At 29.8% G+C, this 25,089-nt stretch overlaps 2 protein-coding genes across 3 annotated transcripts; one reads left to right on the top strand and one right to left on the bottom strand.

Moving 5' to 3' along the window:
• Positions 1 to 1,695: 1,695 nt before the first annotated feature.
• LOC121209555 (uncharacterized) lies at positions 1,696 to 3,865 on the top strand. 2 transcript variants are annotated; one of them, XM_041080366.1, is made up of 9 exons: positions 1,696 to 1,921; positions 2,113 to 2,198; positions 2,297 to 2,362; positions 2,464 to 2,561; positions 2,668 to 2,705; positions 2,795 to 2,882; positions 2,971 to 3,297; positions 3,376 to 3,441; positions 3,519 to 3,865. In XM_041080366.1, the coding sequence occupies exons 2-9, from the start codon at positions 2,138 to 2,140 to the stop codon at positions 3,669 to 3,671; spliced, it is 897 nt and encodes a 298-aa protein (XP_040936300.1). In that variant the 5' UTR covers positions 1,696 to 1,921; positions 2,113 to 2,137; the 3' UTR covers positions 3,672 to 3,865. The 2 variants fall into 2 exon arrangements, with proteins under 2 accessions (XP_040936300.1, XP_040936301.1); XM_041080367.1 differs by having other exon boundaries at positions 1,802 to 1,917; positions 2,110 to 2,198.
• Positions 3,866 to 4,974: 1,109 nt separating this feature from the next.
• Positions 4,975 to 7,591, bottom strand: LOC121209554 (scarecrow-like protein 9). The gene has a single exon (XM_041080365.1). It carries the CDS (start codon positions 7,329 to 7,331, stop codon positions 5,427 to 5,429), a length of 1,905 nt encoding a protein of 634 aa, XP_040936299.1. The 5' UTR covers positions 7,332 to 7,591; the 3' UTR covers positions 4,975 to 5,426.
• Between the last annotated feature and the right edge of the window lie 17,498 nt (positions 7,592 to 25,089).

Here is a 25,089-nt window from a genome sequence, read left to right as displayed (position 1 = left end):
TCCCCTTATTTTGTCACTGTATTTATTTATTCAACAAGTGACGGGATTCGGGTCTCACAAAATACAACAATCTTTTTTTCTTATATTTTTTCAAATTTAAGATAAAATTAATAATGAAATCACAATTGTCAAAATCGAACCGAACTGATTAATTGACTCGAAAACCAATAAATTTGGCAGTTCAACTAATATTATATATAGAATTGGTCAAATTTAGGGTCGAAGTCGAAACTAAAAAATTATTTTAAAAAGAGTCAATAATATAACAAAAAATTCTAGAAGGACCAAAATACAATTTTACTAGTATATGATGCATAACAATGATTAATATGCTTAAATCTAACTTTTCGTATACTTAACGACAAGTATTAGGATAAGTCCTTTTCATATTACGTCAATGGCGGCATTACCTCCAATTATACACACATCTCCATGAATTTTTATTTTACTTCTTTCATACCCTTATTTTTAAATATATGCAATTATTGGTCTTATTTTTTAATTAAATTTATATTTTAATTTAAATTATTAATTTAATTAAGAATATTTAAAATTTTTTAATAAGTACAGATATTTTTGCCATGGAAGCTTTCAACTCCAAATTTAATCGAATTATTCTTTTAGACGAAAGAGTTAATTATTGTTGAAGTTCTAATAATAATAACTTAATAGCTGGTGTGATAATTCACGTATATTTTATGAAAATTAAAAAAAATAAAAATATATAATTTATTAAAAAATTATCTATGTTGACAATGAAAAACATATGAATTGTTACACGTATTGCGGTGTTAGTGTTGTTAAAACTTTAACAATTCGGTCGAATTTTTCATTCAAAAGAAGCAAATTAGAGTAAATTTTAAAGGATCCAAAAAGATTAGGACTAAAATGAAACAAAATAAACTTTAGAGGATGCCAAAAGAAAAAAAATCATTCTATAATTATGTAGAAATATTTAAGATTTGGGCATGATTGAATCAAAATCTTCAGGTAAATTGCACTAGTGATCATTTAGTTATTAGTAAGTTTTTTTGGTCATTCAATTATTAAAAGTTACGAAATAATCACTCAATTATTCGATTTTTTTACAGCCCGTTGTAGCTTTTAAAATTGGCATAATAATAATTTTAACCCTCAATATTTACACATATTGTAATTTGATTTTTTTTAGAATTTCGCGTTATTTTGTGATATTTTCACCTAAAAAGCTAAAAGAAAAATAAATTTATTTTAATTATTTAATTATTAATTGGAAAGGACCATTTCCGTCGCATTATTTATGGTTTTTTTAATTATTTAATAACATGTCATTAGCACATAATTATGATAATTTTTTTTATTCTGAATCCCAAATATTAAACGAGTTCGGATTTAAAGTTTAAGGTTCGAGTTTGAGATTCAAAGTTCAGATTTGAGTTTAGATTTAAAATTTATGGTTTAGAATTAAAAAAATTAGTAAAATAACGTGTCAATAAAAATTATTAAAATATCATTATATAATTAAAAAAATCATAAATGATATTAAAAGAAGATTTCGTAAAATAATTTCTGGACGATATAACGAAAATTTGCAACAAAATTCTGGGGAATTCTAGATTTTGCTTAATAATAAAAAAATTAGGATAAATTGGAACCGTTAAAATTAGGACAACGTGTGACGACAGTCTTATTTGGACAGCTAACTCGGTTTTGAATTTTTTTTAATTTAAAAAATAGGTAAAAATGTTGTTGTTTGCAAAAAGATTTGATTTTTCTTTTTTAAATAATGAAAAAGGAGCCAACCATCTTTGCCTATAAAAACCCTTTTAGCTTCTCATCTTCTTCCCCCCCCTTCCCTCTCTGGTCTTCATTGTAACACAATATTACATTCTGTTTCCTCTGTTATTGCTCTGTTTCTTGCCATTCTTTAAGACTCTTTAAGGTATATTGATTCATTCCAGCTTTTGCTTAATTCCTCTGTTTTCCCACATTTCCTTTCTGGGTTTTGTTCATTGAAGTCTTTGTCCTATAATGAAAACCCCATTTTCTTTGATGGGGAAATTGGGGTTTACTTTATTATTAATCGTTGGTTTTTGAGTGATAATTAACTTCATTTCCATTGATTTATTCAAGGTTTCCTTTTGATCAAGATACAAAAATGGAATATGAGAACCAATACAGGCTAACTCTAAGGCCTAAGTATGATTGCCTTCTATTTGGTAAGCTAAATAATGTACTTTAACAAGCACCTTGTAGATGTTTGAATAAATGCCTAAGAAAAGAATCTAATAACCCATTTTTTCATTGAAATTTGCAGACCTTGATGATACCCTTTACCCTGTTAGTTCTGGTCTTCAAAGAGAATGTGGAAAGAACATCAAAGGTAAAAGGATTGCATTGATGCCCCCCCCCCAACCCTCTCTCTTTTCCAAGTTTCCATTGTAATCCAAATGTTAAAAAATGAATCCCATTTTGTTTTTGCAGATTACATGGTTGAAAAGCTTGGAATTGAAAAGGACAAAATTGTTGAATTGTCCAATGCTTTGTACAAGAATTATGGGACAACAATGGCTGGCCTTAGGGTATCTATTTACCCTTTTTAACATCCTTGTCATTACACATAAATATAGTAAAACATATATAATATATATTTAATGTGTAAATTGCTTTCTTTTTGCTCATTTGCAGGCTATTGGTTATGACTTTGACTATGATGAATACCACAGGTAATTTGAAAATTAAAAATTGAAACCCCCTTTTTTTTCCTCTCTTTTTTATGATTGATCTTTTGACTTTTTTTTTCCACGTGTAACAGTTATGTTCATGGAAGACTCCCTTATGAGAACTTAAGACAAGATCCTCAATTAAGGAGTCTATTGCTTAGTTTGCCTGTTAGAAAAATTGTAAGTATTTGATTAGTGATGTACCCTTATGCATACTTTTATTACATTGTCACCTAACAAAACTTAATGTGTGTTTTGTTTTCTTTAGATCTTTACAAATGCAGACAAGGACCATGCTAAAAAAGCTCTTAAAAAACTGGGATTAGAGGACTGTTTTGAAGGGATTATTTGCTTTGAAACCCTTAATCCTATCCATAAGAACACAGTTTCTGATGATGAAGATGACATTGAATTCTTGGGATCATCTGTCACAAGAAATGATAGTCTTAAAACCCCCGAAATTTTCGACATAATCGGCCACTTCGATAACCCGAACCCCGACGTAACATTACCCAAGACACCCATCGCGTGTAAACCGCAAGAATCGGCCATCGAACGAGCTCTCAAGATAGCCAAAATCAACCCTCAAAGAACAGTAAGATGATTACTCCCTATACAAGCTATTTAAGTCCCACCTCCTACGTATGTTACTGATTGTTTCGTTTCATTGCAGTTATTCTTCGACGATAGCGTACGCAACATCCAGGCCGGAAAACGCGTCGGTCTTCACACCGTCCTCGTAAGTTTCTCACGAAAAATAAAAAACGACCCTTCAGAACATATGGATCAAAATGGCTAATTCAAAAACTTATGCAGGTTGGTTCTTCTCAAAGACCTAAAGGTGCAGATTATGCATTAGAAAGCATCCATAACATCAAGCAAGCATTACCAGAACTATGGGAAATGGACATGAAATCTGAAGTCAACTACACAGGACAAGTTGCAGTAGAAACATCTGTGACAGCTTAGATCATGTTATATGTTTTTTATGTCTTTTTTTTCTATTATAGGAAAAAAAGAAAAAAGGCCATCAATGCCTAGTGGGATCATATTGTCCACATTCCTTTGTTCATATGATGTAGATATATTGTTCTCATCTTCATTATATAATATATATACATATATCTATTATATAAATAAAAAAAAAGGAATTTTCTTTTTTCCTTTTTTTAATGTTAAATTTATGCCTCCTCTTGTTTTGGATTCCATAATTAGTGTTGTCTTAATCGAATTGAAAAATCGTATTAACCACGATGTCAATATTATATATAATAATGGAGGTGTTGTTTATAATATTATATGATTTGATGCATGAAAGATGGATGGAACATTATTAAAAAAATGAAGAATATTTTCACACTAGAGCTGAAACATATTTTAAAGTTATCAACAGGGATAGAATCAAATCTAAAGTTTAACTCGGGTTTTAGAGTTGGTTCATTTTAAATTATTATTTGAATTAATTTGTGTTGTTCGAATTAAATTGAAATTAAAAGTTAATCGAATTCTTAAATCGTAAATTAGTTTATGCTAATTATGCTAATTGAGCTTATGACATGAATTGAAAATTTTTGACTTTATAATTATGCATAACTGATGTTGAGAAATAAATGAATTTGGTTCCCCCACAATAATGGTTCTTGGTTTCCATGGCTGTAAGAATCAATCTTGCTTCAATTGTGGGAATCTTCACCATCACCAGCTTTGGAACTTTGCAGAATAACCCAGATTCTACTGCATATAAATACCCATTGTCTTGGAAAATGCTTGTACCAACAAAAACTATATATATATTATATATATATATATAAACACTGGGTTTTGATGCATTAAGTTTCAAATCAAATTCTATTTTTAGTCTTTCTACTATTTGTAATCTTTATATTTTTAGAATTTTGAAATTTCAATCTAATTCAAAGATTTGTCATTACACCATTTGTATTAAGAATTGGATTGTATTTTGCCTCTACTAAAAAATGAGCAAATTAGTCATTATATTTTAGATTAAAGAATAAATTGGTCTTTCTATTAAAATTTAAAAAACCGGCGTGACTGATAAAATAACTAGACATGTACCTCATTCTCGCGGCCCTATCAGTCACCCTCGTTGTTAATAGTACTAATGGATGAATCTTTTAACAGAAATGATTAGTTTGATCTTTTATCTAATTTAGAGGCCTCCAAGATTCCTAAAATAGCAAAATAAAGCCTCGAGAAGTTAATTGCTACCATTTGAATCAAAACTGAAATTTTAAAATACGGCTAGAAAGACTAAAATAAATTGTAAATAATTCCATTAATATGTGTATTCAAAGGTATGAATATTAGCTTTCATCACAGAATATCCACTACAAGAAGTTAAAATTGGAAAACATGCTTATATGTTAATATTACAATCCTTTTTTTCCCCTGTTCAAGTTGCCTGTATAATCAGCTAAACATACAAACAAAAGCTTGTAAAAGTGTACCTTTTTCCATAAAATCTGCTTCTTACAGCATCACCTGTTATGTATTGCAATCAGTTGTCCATGTGTTCTCTTGTCTAAATCTGCAGATTTTCCGGTAATGCTCAGGTTCCGAGACGTATATCTCGAGACATCCAAAGTATTGTCTTCTTTAGTCCCCTACCGACCCATCGTGGCTTTGTTGTGTGCCTCTGTTGGTATGTACAGTAACGAACGAGTCCTGGAACTGGGTGGAACGCAACCTAAATTTTCGATATCCTTATCCAGGTTTCCAAGCAGAAAGGGCATAGATTATTCTGCCTTTCCACCCTTGTACCAGCCACCGGTTATCTTCGTCGATCACGAAATCCTTGTGGTAAAACGTCTGGACTCGCTCGAATGCTTCCTTGACTATCTCGCGTTCAAATGGCTGTTGTAGAAAACCGGCCCTTAGGATACGTGCGTGCCATTGTTTGACTGTTTCCGGCCGCTCTACTCTCTCCCAACTCTCACAAGCAATGGCATTCAAGGCCTCCCTGCCTAAGATCTCTCTCTCGATCAACATCCTTTCCCAATCTTCGCGAGGTACGATCGCGTCAAGCATGTCAAACATCGATGAGAAATGAAACAAGGCCTCTCGGAACCGTGTTACAAAGAATGGAGCATTGTAAGCACCATTAATAATCCCATGGATGAACAAATTCGGATTAATCTTCCGTATCAAGTTGAGAACAAGATTCCTTGGACTATGTACCGCCACGGTTTCATCAAGCAAATTCTTAGCACGATACAAACAGTTAACAACAACGAACTCATCCTCCTCGATTTCAAGTTCCTCGACTCGGACCGTCTCCCATTTCTTCGCTATTGCTTTGTACTGAAACGGCACTTTAAACTCTTCAGCATAAGCTGCTAAACGCCTCCCTGTTTCCTCAACTCTCTCAGCCGGCTTAAACCCAGGTTGCGGGAAATCGATTCCGGTAATCCGAAGTTTCGGTGGACCTTCCCGCCTCAAGGAAAGCCGCTCGATTAACGTAGGCCATTGAAAACCATATAGAATACCAAAATCAATAACATGAAGCCTCATTGATTTCCTTGATGCAACATTGATAGACTTATTACATATGAAATGAGAAACCTTTCTAAAAGGACAAGCAGCAACGTACAATAAGTAAGCTTTCATAATATCATAAGCTGAAGTTCTCTTACTAACAAGACTCTTATAAATATGACTACCCGTACCGGCTAACCGTGCTTCGAGTGCCTCGGCGAGGTAATGAGCTAACCGTTGATTCCCGTCACCGAACGGCGACGAGTGCTGTCGTATTTGCTTCAATAACTCGCTCGTTGTCCCGTTCCGCTCACCAGCCGCAACGGCTTGTGCACAAGTAATAAGCAGTGTCCTTAAATCCACTACTTCTTTTTTCCCACTCTGGTTTTTTCCCCTGCCTTTTTGTTGAACTTTTCGACTGATCCCATCCCGTAACGACTCACGGAGCGCCGTGAAACGGGTCGGTGGCTTACCGGAACTACAAAGTAACACCATATCCAACATCTCTGATCTAACACTTGTTTCTGAACAAACAGCTACTTGTTTACTACTCCTTTCATCTTCATCAGTAACATCATCTCTATTAGAAAATTTCCTCCCTTTTGAGTAACTTTCAAAATTTCCAAATAGATCCACATTTGATGGTATAAATTTACTAGCTTCTTCAACCCCTTTATTAAATTGCCAAATTGATTCAGGTACTTGAAGTGTACTATTTGGAGATTCCAACATACCATCTAAATTAACCATTGAAGAAGAACTATATGATGATTGAGATATACTAGAAACATTAAGGCTTTGTGTCTGGTTTTGTAACATGTCCCCATTGATGTCCCCAAAACTAGAACTGTTATGTTCAGGTGAAGGTGGATATTTCTTACCAAGTACATCATAAAATGATTTCTCAGCAGCTTGAAGATCTAAAGATTCTTGAAGCATACATGATTTGTCTTCCATGTCTTCTTCCATGAGAATATCATTTATGTATCTCAAAATTGAATCTGAAAAATCACAATCTTCAGACAAATCTTCTTCATGTCTCAAACTTGAAGCTGGTTGTTCGGATGGGTGGTAATGAAATTCCTTAAAGTTTTGCTTCTGGAAAACTGAAAACCCTTTAAACCTTGGATCCATTAACCCCAAGAAAAATTTTCCCCAAAAAAGCTATTGAAATTGAAATACAGAAATATAGTCAAAGTTTACATTTTTTTTTTGCAGAAGCTTATAAGCTTAAAGGGTCAAACTTCATTACAAGGAGGAAGCTTGGAAATGAAATGAAAGACCTTTCTCGAAGAAAGTAATTAACTTTTGATGTAAAAAAGTAAGAGCAAAGAAGAAGAAGAAAAAAAAAAACCTTACTAGGAGAAAACACAATAAGAGACATGAACCAGACAGGGATAGAGAGAGAAAGAAAGGAAAAGAAAAAAAAAAAAAAAACAGTGATGGTTTCAACAAAAGGATAAATTACAATCAAGTTCCCTAAACTATTAGTAAATTTAAATATTAGTTAGTTAACTTTAAAAAGTTATAAAATGGTCATTAAACTATTCTAAAGTTTTTATTTAAGTCACTGAATTATTTGAAAGTTTTTTATTTAATCCGCTGGGTTGTTAAGTTTTTTTTAGAAAAAAAGTTTAACTAGTGAGCTTTTAAGTAACGATTTGATGATGGTATAGCGAATTAGTATAACAAGTACAAAAACATATATTAGATCCAAGTTAATTTGGCAGTTAGTGTTAGAGATGGAAGAATAAAATTGTTTGAATAGATTTTGACCAGTACTGATAATGTGAATAGAGAAGATCATTCAACAGCAATAGTTTAGTGACTAAAATAAAATTTTTTAAATAATTCAATAATCATTTTGTAACTTTTTGAAGTTAAGTGACCAAAATATAAATTTACCTTTTTAACACACAAAAAAAAGAAGGAGCTTGTTGAAACAATTAACAGCCATTGATTTATTTATAGTTTATTTTTATAATCTACTGCTACACAGACGGCCTAACAGGCAATCTTGTCTCCTCCCCCATACACTGAATTATACAGAGTGGAAGTTTAGCACTTAAACCAATGAGTTAAACCCACGTGTCAGCAAAAGAACAGTGTTTTGGCTTATTGGGTAATTGAGTTTGGTCTCTTTTTTTCCCGGGATGGCCGAGGCTGAGGCTGAGGCTGCGGCGGAGTCGTACACGTAAACTGACCGAGCAAAATATAACAGTTAAAAAAAAGGAAAGAAAGAAAAAATAAAAATAAAAAAGCAGAAAGAGACTATGTCTAAGTGAAGACAGAAAATCCCAAGTCGGTCGCCTTTTCGGACATTGATTGTTGTGTTTACCTTGGATCTACGTGTTTTTTTCGTAGGTTTGACTTTTCTGCTTCCTTAGATCCACGTGTCTTTTCCTGAGCGTTTTAATACAAATATATTTAATTATTTTTAATAAAAATTATTTATGTTTTATTTATACAAATATATTTAGTGAGGGTTTGAATTTTTTTTATTTAGATTACCTACCACATTACATGTTATGTTACATGTTATGTTATGTTATATTATTATATGTATAGTTTTTTCAACTAATGAATTATTGAAAACAAAAAAAAAATGTTAATTAATTAAATATTATAGTAATACCATCCACTAATAATAATATAAAAACTCATTTATAATATATATAAAAGAAATCGAAAGTTTATCAACAAGTGAACGTGTGTAATGATAAGGTACATTACACTCTCAAAAACTTGAAATTATCAATGTTAATAGGGACTACCATAAACTTCGAACATCGATCGTAAAACAAATATGCATAATATCAAAAAGCTTACCCTTTTCAACATTCATGCATTAAACCCTGTACTTTTAATTTATTAAAAAAATACTTATTAATACAATTTATTTTTTAATTGCACCTTTAACCTAAACAGGCTATAACATGGACAAGTGGGTTAGCCTTTAATTTTATTATAATTATGTGTATATATATATGAATTCTTTTAAACTTTTGAACACCTTATTTATTTCTGAAGTGGAGAATATACTTTTGATTCTGGTGAATGGAAAATAAAAAATTGTTTTTTTATTAAATTAGAAAGCCAAAGCTGAGACTTTCATCATCAACACTTATTTATTCAGACCAATCTGCAGAAGGCATCGTTAAATACAGACAGCCCCAAAATCTTCATAAATATATAAAAATGTTAGAAATCGTAAAAGTATCATCAAAGTTCTTGTAGTAAGATTTAGATTATATTTTGACCCCCAACTCAAAAAAGAGAAAATTAGTTCTTGTATATTAGGTCAACGTAGCACATTACATGTTGTTGTCTTGTTATTTCATCATGTACGCTAATTTTTAATAGTATAAATAAATTATCTTTTTATAGAAAGAATTAATTTATTATTTGATCTAATGTACTAAGACTAATTTGTCTATTTTTTAAGTTGAGGGAGGTAAAATGTAATCTAAGTCTTAATACAAGGGCTTTTATGATATTTTTAAAACATAAGCATTCTGGGAAGACAGGGAATCACAAATTAAGGACCAAAACATAATTTGCAATGATGGGCAACAGCCCACTAACTGTGTGTTGTCTTCGTTGTCATGTGAGATTCCCCTATGCCTTTTGCAGATGCTATGTATGTTGTCATTTCTTCCCAAAAGAATTTTTTTTTCTTTCCTTTCAAAGCATTTGCTTTTCTTTTGTTTCAACTTGGTCCTTTTATTAAAGAAAAAAAAAGTTAAAACCTTTTTTTATCTCGACCAAAGTGAATTTCATATAAAAACCTACCAACACTACCCAAAGAAGAGCTCATTTGGCAAATAAATAAAGGGTGCAGAATATAGTGGTGGGTAAAATTATTCGACCAAGCCTAAAGGCTTATCCGAAATTTAGAAGAGTTTGGAAAAAATATTAGTCCCGAAAAATGAGCTTTGGATAAAAAAAATTAAATCTCTTAAAATATGGGTTGAGCTCGGGTTTGAACATTTAAGACTTGAGCTTGATCCGACCGGGTCCATATTTAAGTTTATAATATTTTATATTATGTTATGTTTATATATTATGTAATTTAGAACACATTAAGAAAAATAAATCTATACTAAATATATAATACTAGTATAATGTAAATATTAAAATAATGTTAAGATGACTATATAAAAAATTTTAATAAATAAAAAATGTATAAAATTATTAAATATTAAAATAATATGAGCAGACTTAAAATGGGCTTGAATTAGCCTTTTGTAAATATAGACGAATTTAGACAAAATTTTAAGTTCATATTTTAGGTCGGCCTGAGTTTGAGCAAGTATAAAATATATTACTTTTTTGGAGAGCACTCACAATAGGGACAAAACTAGGGGGCTAGCAAGGGCCCCGATCCTCTCTAAAATAGAAAAATTTTCATTTAAGCCCTTTAAAAATTTAAAATAGTAAAAGTAAAATTACACTTTTGTCACCCTTAAAAATATAAAATTTTGATTTAATCATTTAAAAATGATAAAAAAATATAGGTTATTAAAATAGTAAAATTGCACCATCGTAAAAATTACAATTTAATTTCGACTTTTAAAAAACAAATTGGTTTCTCCCTTAACTCACGACATAAAGATTAGTCACTGCTATCGGCGATATATTCTTTCATATTTTCTTTTTGATATTCGTGCAGAACCTCTTCAATGCCAAAGGAAAGAAGTAGAGGGAAATGTATAAAAGAAAGGAAGCATGGATATTTTCTTTTCATGAACCTTGGATATAGTATTGGGAAATGACAAAAGTGTTTATACCGAACCTTTGGGCTGCTTGGGCTACTTGTAGCACGGTGTTCGGCTGCTTTGTCTTAGCCCAGTAGGTAGACTTTTCAAAGGGCCAGTCCTCGCCCAAACCCAAAATTTAAATCATATGAAAATTAAACATAATATACTCTATAATGTAAATATTAAAAATATTTTAAATTTATTTTTGGAAATTTAGTAAAAGAAAAAACATATAATCAATAAATATAAAATAAAAAAATTATATATTTAAAAAAATGCACGAATAAATTTAAACTATTTCTAATTAATCATTTATAAATATAAATAAATTTGGGTTAAGTCTTATATTTCAATTTACGCTGAGCTCGAACAATTATATTCAATATTAATATTGTGCATGAGGCTGACTTCAACGTGACCTAATCCATGAATAATTCAGCTGGTTTATGCCAGGCCTCCTTTAAGCTATGGTCTGAGTTTTATCGGGCTGGAACTCACATTATTTGTCAGTATAATAGATAGCATATGCATCATATTACACTGATTTCTACAGGCAAGAGATTTTCAATTTTTTTAATATATATGCTATCAAATATATATTAAACATGAAAAACATGATAAGGCTTATAAACTGTTTGAGTCGAGTAATATTAAGTTCGAGCTTGAACTTCATTTAATAATTACTAAATTAATTTTTTTTTTTTTGAAATTGGAGTAATTTACGAGTACTCGTGTATCACGCACGCCCTATTCATGATTCTCATTTAACTTAATTGAAATAAGTAACTCTTAAACTATACTATTTTTTTAGTTAGGCATCTAAATTTTTGTTTGTCTAACTAAATACCTAAACTATAATTCCGCAACTATTGTGACCTCTCTCATTATATTTGTTAAAGAAAAACCACTTCAACTAATAAAAACTTCTTTTTTGAATAATTTTATTATAAATTCTGATCATATCCGCTCTTTTTGACATAATATCTAAAATTATCCATAGCATCTTCTTAACCTATAAATAAAAGGATAATGCGTTTTCAGTGCACTCGATCTCACGTCATTCTCTCGTCTCCCCTCTTCTTCTTCGTATTCAAACTACTCGTGCTTTTTTTCCCTTTTCTTTCACGTTCTTTTTTCCATTATTTTTCTACTCTCTTTCCTCGCAATTTTTTCTTTTTCATTTCCATTAAATTTTAGATTTTTCACGTTCTTATTTTTTCATTTTTACATTTACACTAAAAACCTCAGTCTTTTTCCATTTTTGCTGCTATGAATAAAGGGAGAGAGATAATATAATTTAAATTTAAATTATATTTATTTGATATTAAATTTATTTTTAATATTATTTAAAAAAAAAAGATCACATGTCAACTCTTGATCGGATAATTTTAAAAAAAAAAAACAAAGATAACGATAAAAACCCATAATGGTTACGGAATTATAATTTAAAAACCTATGAGTAGTGCTTATTAAATTAACCCTATTCATTTCTCGCATTCACAGAGTTCCTGCATGCACAATATACTCACTCAGGGATGGTGTGTGTGTGTTTCACATGATTCGAAGGCTCATTTTCATTGAAGTTGCCACCAATGACGGCAACTCCATTTGTAGTTGTAGGGGTTTAAAATCTGATCATCGTTGTGTTTTCAAAGCACGTGGTTGATGTGCTACCATTTAATAACGTTTCACTTCAGCCATTGCTCATTGGTGTGTGTGCGCGCGCTAAATGAACACTGAACCAGTGGTCCACTGTGCCCCAAGATTTGGCTCATTCTGCGCTTACCTCAGTGTTTAATCGTGGTGGCTGTAGTTTTGAGCAAGTGAACGTTTAGGGAAATGTTGATTACATCAAATTATTTCGGTTAATCAGATCAATTTAATCGATAATTAATTGGTTTTTGAGTTTTTTATACTTTCCATCAAATGGATTTTTTTTAATATTAATTTTATTATAAATTCTTATAATATATGCTCTGTTCGATACAGAATTTAAAACTACTCATATATATAAGAAGATAATGAGCTTCAGCACACTTGAATCCACGTCCTCCTGCATTGACAACAATTCCGATATCATTTAAGTTAAGATTCAATCGGCCCACCGAAAAAAATAAAGATTAAAGATTGAAGTAAGTGTAAGATAAATTTTAATGACCCAAACATTTGAAACATGTAATGGTGAGTGTCCCAATGAGTTATCATTATTCTTACATAACATGTTTTAAGTGCATGTTAACATCTAAACCCCGACCCTAAAATGTGCAACAAAAGCAAATTGTGACGTTTATAAAATACAGCTTACGTAGTTGCCATTAACGACTAAGCATGCTTTGACCGCGGGAATAACCTTGTTTGTTGTTTCTATCTTCCTGATTGATCGATAAGGGTGAAGACAAAAGTTTTATACCAATAAATTTATAATTTTTTAGAAGATAAAGTTAAAAAAAATTATGCTAAAAGGACTTAAATTTAAATTATTAATCTTAAATGGGATTAAAATGTAATTTTATTGGGCCCCATGAAAGCTTAGAAGAGAGCTTCAGATTCTGTTGATAACTTAAATGAGGAAAACTTAGTTCTATAACGGTAAAAGTATTATGGATTAAAGTTTTATTTTGACCTCTCTATTTGAAAAACGAGTAAACTAGTCCTTATATGTTAAATCAAAGCGCAAATTGATCATTTCTGTTAAAAATTTTATCTGCTTGTACAGTTAAAAACTGACATGGCTGACGAAATAGCCATACAGTGATACGTAGCATGCTACTTGTACCTCATGCTGATGTATAAGGGTTAGATTTTAATAGTAGAAATAGATGTATTTTTTAACATAATGACCAATTTGCTCTTTGATCTAACATACAATGCCTAATTTGTTTATTTTTTTAGTGAATAGGGCAAAATGTAATCTGACACCTAGCACAGGGGCTTTTACCATCTACAACATATTAAGGTGGCATCTATTTAAAGCTTCTTTTATAGTTTACCTTTTAAATCAACGGTTGAAAATAAAGCATTTTTTTATGAAATATTTTTAGTCTACCTTTAGGGTTTGTTTGGAGAGCACAAAATAATTAAATAAAAATGTAATTACAAAGAATTGTAATTCTTTAGACGTGTTTGATTGATAAAGTGTAATTACATCGTAATTTCCTATGTTATATTTGGTAATACAACTTGTAATTAAGCAGTTACATAATTTATATATATTTAAAAATATCAATTACTACAAAAATATTAATAAGATAAAAAAATCTAAACGAGGAATAAAAACTAAAATAAAATCATCTTATGTAATATGTTAGTCCAAAAAGGTAATCGATAATATGATTACTAATAAAAATAATAAGAGCGACAAGAATCATATGCAGTTTTATTTAATTGCTCTGGCATTTCATATTTATTACGTTATTCTCTCTTAAACATTTAGCATATACTTTTTATCGTCATTTGAAACTGAATTTATATCATTAAAATTATCAATAACTCTTTCTTCCATTTACTCTTCAGAGTATGTACCATTTTAATTCCACTTGCAAATGAAGTTATGAAGTATGCAGCATGCAGCATGCTAATACGACCCAATCTTTTTTTTTATGCTATAATTAGGTGATATTAGTATGAGAAATCTTTTTTTAAACAACAAATATCTTTTCAACTACATTTTGAAGCTTTGAATGTCTCGAATTAAAGAGTTCGTAAGCCATCATTGGTGCTTCTGTTTGACTCCATTCTTTTAAATGGTATCATGTCCCACGATATGATGCAATAAAACCTTTTTGTATTTGAATAACATCTACCACATTATATTTGGGTTCATGGTGCAAACAGTTTGTAGCTTTAATTATAAAAACTTATATAAACTTAATTTTGAGAAAGACTGTAATGGCCTAAATTCAAAATTATCGGAACAGCAGCTTCGTAACCACAAATCCAATTTAAAGAGAAATTTATTTCAATATTTTTGCATGAAAATTGATATGATAGGAAAATCATTTGAAAATATTGATAGAAAAATTTTACCGATTTAGTGATCAGATAGAAAAAGAAATTATTGAAAAAATTGGGTAAAAATAAGGTATCGAGACCTCTATCTCGTAAAACCGAGTCAAAATAATTTTATAAATATTTATGAAATGTTATTAATGTGGTATTAAAATTTCGTTAGGAAATTTTAATGTTTGGGTAGTCAATTAAATGAAAAGGACTAAATTGTAATAGGTGTAAAAGTTGCTAGAATGATTAAATAGCTTAAAAGTCTAATGAGAAAGAATTTAAAAGGCAATTAGACCCAAAAGTTATTTGGGCTGGACGGCAAGGGTATGAAATCAGCAGAAAAATTGATAAATTAAGGGTAAAATTGGAATATTGCAAAATTAACTAAATAAAACTAGGACTAAATAGGAAATTTCTAGATTTCTCTTCATTTCTCTTCAATTCCAGCGGCTAAAAACGCCATAGGAGGGTTCTATAAGCTGGTATTTCATAATTTTTGCACCAATTGAGTTAATAGTTGCCTTTTTCTTGTAATTTTTGTGTTTCTAAGACTTTTACAACTAGGTCCTACTATTAAATTCATTAGTTTTTGATTACATGGATGAAATTGAAAGTCGCCATGGTTGAGTGCTGTAAGTTTATGATGAAATAGAATGAAATTAAAGCTTTAATTTGTTTATGAGATGATTTTATTAGGTAATTTCAATAGAAATTGATTTTTAGGACCTAATTGTGAAAATGCTTGGAATTAAAGTCTATTGCTGAAATTCTGATTCCTAAAGGTTGTAAACTAGTTTAAGGTGATAGAATAAAATGTTAATTGAGAAAAATTAGCTCAATTGAGAGGCTAATTGAGTAGGAGCGAAATTATCATTTATTAAAAGCTTAGGGGAAAAATGGTAATAAACAGCTTGCACAAAAACAGTTTGGACAGCAGCAGGAGACTAACTTTGAAAAATCACCATAAATTGTAGAAATCGAATTAGAAGATGAAAAAAATATGGCATTAAAGCTTATTGAGTCTAGTTTCTCATAGAAGAAATAGTGTAAGCAATAGATATGTAAATTTTGAGATATAATGAATTTTGAGAGACAAGGTCAGAATGAATTCGGGTTCCCCTGTTCTGACTTTGAAAAATCATAAAAAATTTAATAAAAACAATTATGGGCTTAAATTTATATTTCTAGAATCCTTAATGAGTCTATTTTTAAGAGAAACAAACGAGAACATTATTTGAATTCTGTATGAAGAGATAATTAATTTTTAGTGAAGAAGGGTCAGAACTATCGACAGCAGAACAGGGGTGACTTTAAAGAATAAACTGTACTTATTGGATAAACAAAAAATTATGAAAATTTTATGGTAAAAAGATATATGAGTCTAGTTTCAGGAAAAATTAACAGATCTAAATTGGAAGTTCCGTAGCTCAAGTTATAAATAATTTAGTGACTATGACTCAAGTAGACAGCTTTGAATGAACTATAAATAATGGTTGAATTATAGAGAATGTTGCATATGAACATGAAATGTATTAAATTGATAATTAAATTTATTTATTTAGATCCGGAAGATTCAAATACGAAGCTAGATCGAGGAAAGGAAAAAGTTCGGGATTAGTAGATTTTTATTGTTTACAAACAAGTATCAAGATAAGTTCGTATAACTTGAATTATATTCTTAAATGCTTGAGATTGTATGTTATTGATGTGAATATGATTTGAGTGTTCAATGTATGAAAATTAATGAAACATTGATATATTTGATAAAATGGGAAGAAATCCCGGTTGAGTGAAAGGAAAATTCGATGGATCTCTGAAAAGGAATTGACGGTAAAAAGGATCTAGCCCGGACGGGTGATCCTATCCTGATATAGCCCTCCCGAAGAATATGTGTAAAATGGATTTAGCCCGGACGGGTATTCCGAATTAGGGTCTGAATTTAGCCTGGACTGGTAATTCAGATTCAAGCTCATTAGAGTAATTGTCGTTGCAGGGGATTTAGCCTGGACTGGTAATCCGGCTGCAAGGTTGAGGTTCGCGGGAGTGTGCTCTCTGAAATGGAAATGTGCGCACATGAATATGAATTGACGGACCCGGAATTGTACACTAAAAGTGTACCTCTAAAAATCCATCGAAATTCCGATAAATTCAACGGGATAAGTATAAAAAAATAACAAGGAAATGGAAATTATGATATTGATGAGCTCATCAATCATGGTATATATTATTGGTACATGGAAATTATTGTACTAACTTGAATGTTGAGTTTGTGCATATTAGGGTAATAATGCATTGAATGGATATATGGATGTTTATTGTATTGAAAATATTAGGTAAGTATAATTCTTGTTACATGAGCTTACTAAGCACGAAGTGCTTACCCCGTTTCCTTTTTCCCTGTTTTGTAGTGTTAAGAGCTCGGAGGTCGGATTTGGTCGGAGACACATCACACTGTCAACCTCAGGATTTCGGTATATAAAGAAACTTTATTTTGGAAATCAATGGCATGTATAAGCTAACAAAGTAAATGTTAACGTGAAATGAATGTAAAGTTAGCCATTAGTATGGTTAACAAACCTGGTTTTAGATATGTGATGACGTTATCTTATAAATATGCATGAATTTATCTTGAAAATATGTTGAATTAATTTAGTTGATGTGGATTGGTTTCGATTTAATATTGCAGGGAATATTAGATATTTATAAAGGGGTTATATTGAATATAAAAAAAAATTAATTCGTAAACTCCGGTAATGCCTCGTACCCTATTCCGGCAATGAATACGGGTAGGGGTATTACAAAGACCTCATTATAGTTACGAGTAATTATATTCAAATCTAATTATAAAGTGACTTTCCAAACACTACCTTGATATATAATTCATATAGGAAAATTTATTAACCGCATAAATACTATTGAAAATTCGCAACTTTGGATCTAATAGACTAAATTAAATCTATACTAATATTGAAATTTCTTATCGAGTTTATGTCACATTCATTCAGTTATAAATTTACAAAAAGCTCCTTACTTTTACAATATATATATTATTTTGAGGATTTTTTTATATAAAATCTAGAAAATATATGCACATAATGAGACTTGAACCTAAAATATTATAAATTTTATTCTCTCAATTTTACCATCTTAAATATACTATTTTGTATCTATGTCATTTTTTTTATAAATTTTTAGATAATTATTTTCACCCATATTATGAGTATGCCATAATTTGTTTTTTTGGTTATCATCTATGTATGTTTTATGATTCATATTTGACGTTCATGATTGCTCCTTTTAATAATATCATTTCTAAATTTTAAATATGTATCTTTTTCTTTCAGAGTACAATATACCTTACCATAAGAACTTATTATTCAAAGTCGTAGCATAGTCTAGTATATTATCATATATGGGTTCAGGGCAGACCATTATGGTGGCCTCCCCAAGAAAATGATTTTTTTTTTAAATTTTTCCTTTAAATTTTTAAAGAATTTTAATTAAGCCCCTTAGAAGTTTTGAAATATTTTGAAATTTTTTGAAATTTTCATTAATCTTAAAAAAAATTATATTAACAAATAAAACCCTTTTTTTTCTAAATTATGAAAATAAATTGAATTTTAAAAAATGTACAAGAATGAGTCGATTTTAATGAAACGCTTTTGATTCATTCTCGTAAATTTTTTAAAATTCGATCTATTTCTATAATTAAAAAAAACAACTTAATTTGATAATTTAGTAATTTTTCAAACTTGATTTTATGGAAATAGTTGGCAGGCGAATATTATAAACAAACAATTAATTAGACTTACTTTTTATGTACCAAGTTTTTGTTGGTATTATTTATGAGTCACCGACAAAAAAACGGTGGTGATGATTACTTCGCCATAATGTATTTATGGACTGTACTATCTTAATATTTTAAATTTAATTTAATATTATAATTGAGATTTAATTCGATTGGTACAAATATTGTTACTAATGTAGGAGCTGAAGCACGTTTAGGGATGTAAATGAACAAAACATTTCATGAATTGTTTGTGAACCGTTTGTTTATGTTCGTTTATTAAGCTAAATAAATAAGTATGAGTAAATTTTTTATGTTTATTTAATAAACAAACAAGCGTGAACAAAGGTGTGTGCGGTTCGTTTATGTTTACGAACAAGCTTATTTATTTACTCGTTTATTTATTAATGATATTTTATTATAAAAGTATTAAAATAAAATCTATGTGTATGCATTTATTTATTATTTGTTTGTTTATTATTCATTAATATTGTTCGTAAACATGTTCAATTATATGTTCATGAACATGTTCGTTTAATATTCGTGGACATACTTGATTAAGTTAAATGAACATAAACACACATAATTTTAAATAAACGAACATGAACAAAAACTTTGAAATTCTTAACGAATGCAAATTTAACACGAATAAACTTAAAAATAAACAAACGAACATGAACAGAGGTTTGTTCGTTGAAGTTCGGTTCATTTACAACCCTAAGCACATTATCCTCTTATTTATGCGTTGGGGGCTATGAATAGCTCTAAGCATCGTGTCAAAAAGAATAAAAATCAAATTAGACAATAATTTACGTTGAATAGAAATCAGAAAAAAAATGCGATAATAATTCCATGTGTATATATCAAAATTTTAAATTAAAAACCACATGCTTATAAAACAATGTATAAGTCAATCAGGGGCGGAGGGAGGGGGTTAGGACCTTAACTTGCATTAAACCTGTAACGTCCCCTAACCCTATACCGTCACCGAAACAGGGTTACGAGACATTACCTTACCAGTCAGTACAGTCCAATTCCGTTCATTAATTAAAATAAATATTCACACACATCCTAGTTTTAAGATGTCACCCCTTTAATGGGCCCTCGCGGTCCAATATGAACAGTAAATTTTAAAATTCATACTACATACCGTTGTCAACCATAATTTACTCATTTCATCAATACTTCTACAACCTAAATGACTCTCCTTAAACATCCTGGGTACATGCCACTATCAATACTCAACATACTTTACCTTAATGAATTCGGGATCGTCCTGGGATGCTGATTCAACGTACTATCTTTACTTAACCTGCGCACGGAAACAAGCCGTACGCTGAGTATGGTATACTCAGTGGTATTTCTAAAATCCGAACATTTAATAATATAACAAATACTTAAGATCATAATAACAATTACAATTATGCAATTATTTATTCATAGATAAATTTCAACTACTTACCATATAAATTTTATACAAATCATATAATAAATACAATAACATAATTGTTCAATTCTTAACTAAATCCATTATTATTTACTCCATTCTTTCACTTACTATTCGGTATAGCTTTCCTTAATTTATTCACAGTTCAATATCATTAAACTATATTCAACTATACACTTATCAATCATATTCCATTTTAATTCATTTCAATAACAATCAATTTCATTTATATCATATCAACTTACTATCCCTGATAGCTTTCACTATAAACATACGATTCATATATCTCAAATCACATTTCAATTCATCAAGTGACATCATATATCATCAATTCGAACTCCAATCATTTCATGAACCTTTGGTTCATATTTTCAATTTCATATAAATTTTCAATTCTCAATTCAATTTCTCGTTTCATTTCAATAGCTTGATCAATGAAATTTATTCGATTTATCTTTCACTTATTTACCCCTATTAACAAACCCGGACTTTGACGGATACACGGATTCCAACCTAAACACACCAGTACGGCACATTGTGCCTAAAACGGTACATAGTACCTGATCAGAGTACGACACATAAAGTGCCTAAAACGATACACGAGATGCCTGATACGACACACGAGGTGCCTGAAATACGACACATAAAGTGCCTGATCGATAAAGCCGGCAAATCCCGTACACTTCCAGATCCTATGGCATGCCAATTATATCCGACTCAGCCCGACTAGTTAATAGGGTATTTCATTCACTTTCTCAATTTAATAATTCTTTCATCAATATCTCATTCCGATAATTACACATATTTACCCATTTTCACAATTCATACAATTTCATTCAATTCAACAAATATATTTCAATTATGCACATTAATTCATAATTCAATACAATTCAATTTACTTTTCAATACCAAATATTCAAATATCACAATCTCATATATTCATATCAATTTCCTCATATTTCCAATCAATATATTTTTCAATATAACATTCATTCAATATTCAAATTTCTACATAAGTCATATATATTATATAATTCAATCAATATAAATTCAATCAATATAATTTCAATCAATATAAATTCAATAAATTCATCGCATACCAAAATCAATCCATTCCAATTGTAAAACATCATAATTCTAACACTAACAATTGCCATATGTATATAAATATAATAAATAATAACTAAGTTCGGATTATAAAAATACAAACCGTAATTTTTGAGGTAACTCCAGTTGACTTTATCTTGTCCTTTCTTAGCCGAGATTTCTGGTACCACATTGACTACGAAATTAATACAATTCATAATCATTAATACATTACTAATTCATATCTTGAGTTACAGAATTCTAAATTAAGATCCGCTAATTTTTCCTGAAACTAGACTCACAAATCTTCTTACAATAAAATTTTCAGAATTTTTGGTTTAGCAATTAAGTACAGTTTATTCTTTAAAATCACCCATATTCTGCTGTCTGACAGATTCGTCCCTTCTTCACTAAAAATTAATTATCTCACAGTGCAGAACTCGGATAATATTCTCGTTGATTTCTCCTGAAAATAGACTCATTAGGAATTCTAAACATATAACTTTAAACCTCTAATTATTTTTTTCAATTTTTGGTGATTTTCAAACTTAGACTACTGCTGCTGTCCAAAATAGTCTTAGTACAAAATGTTGATTTACTTTAATTTCAATTTAATTCTAACTAAATTCACTTACTTTTCTATCTTAATTCATACTTTATTTCTACTCAAATTTTAACCAAACTTAGACATAATTATCTATTTTTCATCATAAAACCATAATTTCGAAATTCTTTCAATTTAGTCCTTAAAGCATAAAACTTATGAATCACTTTACAATCCAATCCTTATATCATTTCTAACTTGAATTTCTATCAATTTAGCCCTTAATTCATCATTTTATTTAACATGGACAATATCTAGAAATTTAATAACTTTTAAAATATCAACTTAATTTCATCAAAATCTTGTTCCAAAGCTTCTAGAACATCAAAATTAAGTAAAAAGGGCTAAATTGACTTACCAATTAAAGTTTAAAGCTTCAAAACATTAATTTTCCCTTTTCTCCCTTTCTTTCTTTCTTTCCTTTCTTTCTCCCCTGTTCTTCTCTGTTTCATTTGCTTTCATTCTGTTTCTTATGTTTCTTTACTTATTTATATAATATAATATAATATACTATAATATAATAATAATATCATATAATAACAATTTCTTATATTTTAAGTAATTATTTAGTTGTATTACAAGTGTATGTATTTAATTTATTACACATGTATTTATAATTACCATACAATTGTTAAAATAATATTATAATATCATTAATATAAATTACAATATAATAAAATAAATATATAGTCTTATTAAATAATACATTCATGAAAAAAAATCTAAGATTTTTATCCACATTTGCCGCCTCATTTATGGGACTTGGTATATTTACCAATTTGGTCCCTTTAACTTTTCTTTAATTTATAATTAAACTTTCACACTTAATTCAATTTAATCCTTTCCACTAATTACTCTTAATTAAGCTAATTTTACTTAATTAAAGTCTAATTAACCACTCAATTGACTTCGTAAATATTTTTAATAAATATTTACGAATTCATTTTTTAAAAACGGAGACCCGAAAATACACTTTTTCTGTAACAGTAAAATTCGGGTCGTTACAAAACCCCAAAATTCATAAAATCTTAAGTTAATGTAAAGTAAAATTATAGTTTGGCCCCCGAAAAAGTTAGAATTTCTTTTTTATCTTTTTGAAAACTATAAAGATAAAAGTCAATATAAGGGTGAAATTACATTTTAACTCTCATAAAAATATATAATTCAATCTCAACCCAAAAAAAATTATGACTTTGCCCCTGAAATCAATCATCTTGACATTCCATCCCGATATAATACCTTCATGCAGGGATGAAATTAAAAAATTGTTTTAAGGGATAAAAAGTGAATATATATTTTTTGGAAGTCAATGTGCAATTTTACCATTACATTAACTTATAATTTCATAAATTTTGAAGAAATTAAAGGACAAATTTACCATTTGGAGAAGGGGTAAAGCCACTACCTGCCCTTGTTTACGCCTATACCTTTGTGTTATTATCGAAATTTAACAAATACAATTTCAAAAGAAACCAATTCAACTCCCCCCCTCCGGGAGAGCAATCTTACATAATTCAGTCCAATTCATTAGCTACTAAAAGAACTCGATAATAATTCACTATGTATATATAAGAGTAATATAACTAGGTTTTTCAAATTTTAAACTAAAAATCATACTTATAAAATGACCCATAAGTCAATTAAGGGCGGAGGGAGTGGGCTGGCAGGGGCCCTAGGCCCATAGACTACTTTAGACCCCAAAAATTATAAAATCTTAAGTTAATATACGGTAACATTATAATTTCCCCCTAAAAAAGGGCTAGAATTTCATTTTCATTATTTTGAAAATCATAAAGATATAAGCTAATTTAAGGGTAAAATTACGTTTTAATTCTCGTAAAATATATAACTCAAATCTCAAGTCAACCCAAAAAATTTTATGGCTTTGCTCATGAAGTCAATCATCTTGACATTCCATCCCAATATTTGTATTGTTACATATATTTCAAATCTTGTACCAAAAAGCAAATTATTTCAAATCACATGTCCTATTGATATTTTATAAAGGAACTCTATATTGTTCAATTTTCATTATTCCTATTAGGGTTTAGACATGTAAACGTGTTTAGCTTCTTCTTTTTCTTTATTTAGTTGGTAAACCATTAACAATTCATGCATGGATGTCATGTTATGTAACACTTTAAAAAAAATATCAACGGCAATCTTGGCCTAGAGAATAGAAAAGAGAATAAAAAAATATGTAACACTTTATTTAGTTGTTACTTGAATTTTTTTGGTACCTAGTCAATATTTGAAATTGTATTTCGTCACTCAAGTTGGTACCTCCACATTAATACCGTTAGTTTGTGCTAACATTAAATTGATGGCCAATCATATGGTGGCACGTGGTAGTTTCTTAATATGACATATGATAGGCATAATCAAGTGCTAATTAGGTACTTTTGGACAAGTGCAGGGGTAAACTACATGTTAACTTTTTTAAAATAATTAACGTTGTTAATAAATTAGGGCAATGCATATAATAGAATACAAGTTCAAGTATAAATTAGGTATTGGACAAAAATTTAGATACAACTAGAAAATTATGGCCAATTACGTATTAACCCAAAAGAAAACTTCCAACTCATATTGGTCAAAAAAACAAGGACGAGAATTGAATAACCTTTTGTTCCCAAGGGTGTTTAATAAACTCGTTGGTATAGTGATAAGCGAATGTCAACGTACTCATGCATGCATCAGCCAAAAGAAACGATGTTGATGGCATGCACGTTGAGATGTCCAACACAAGCCATGCATGCATGCATGCATGCATGATCATGCGGACATTGGGATTTGGTACAGTGTTTTGACGATGGAAGAAGATGAATGGAAGTATAGCACATGCAAATCCTCTGTACATATTAGAAAAGCAGATATGTCGTGGATTTTGTTAGATCTGGTTGGTCGGTGATTGAGACATCTCTTTGGCTTCATCAGCACCAGTCCTACCCCTCAATATTACAACCTCAATATCATGAAAAACTTAAAAATTAACCAGTTCCCCTTTCTTACGATATTAATCACCTAGTTCTCAACAAAGAATCATGGGATCCAATCGAAGATTATTATGAAAAGGCAATATTGAAACATACCCTCCATCTCAATTTCATGATTTTTCGAATCTAAATAAAGTTTAGGATGTAAAATTTAAATATACCCTTATGTATATATTTTCTCTACTCAATGTGGATTAAAAATTAACTTTTTAA

Source organism: Gossypium hirsutum, chromosome A11 (genome assembly GCF_007990345.1).
Source record: "Gossypium hirsutum isolate 1008001.06 chromosome A11, Gossypium_hirsutum_v2.1, whole genome shotgun sequence".
Lineage (NCBI taxonomy): Eukaryota > Viridiplantae > Streptophyta > Magnoliopsida > Malvales > Malvaceae > Gossypium > Gossypium hirsutum.
Note: the sequence above shows the minus strand (reverse complement) of the source record. Positions and strands in the feature narration are given on the sequence as shown.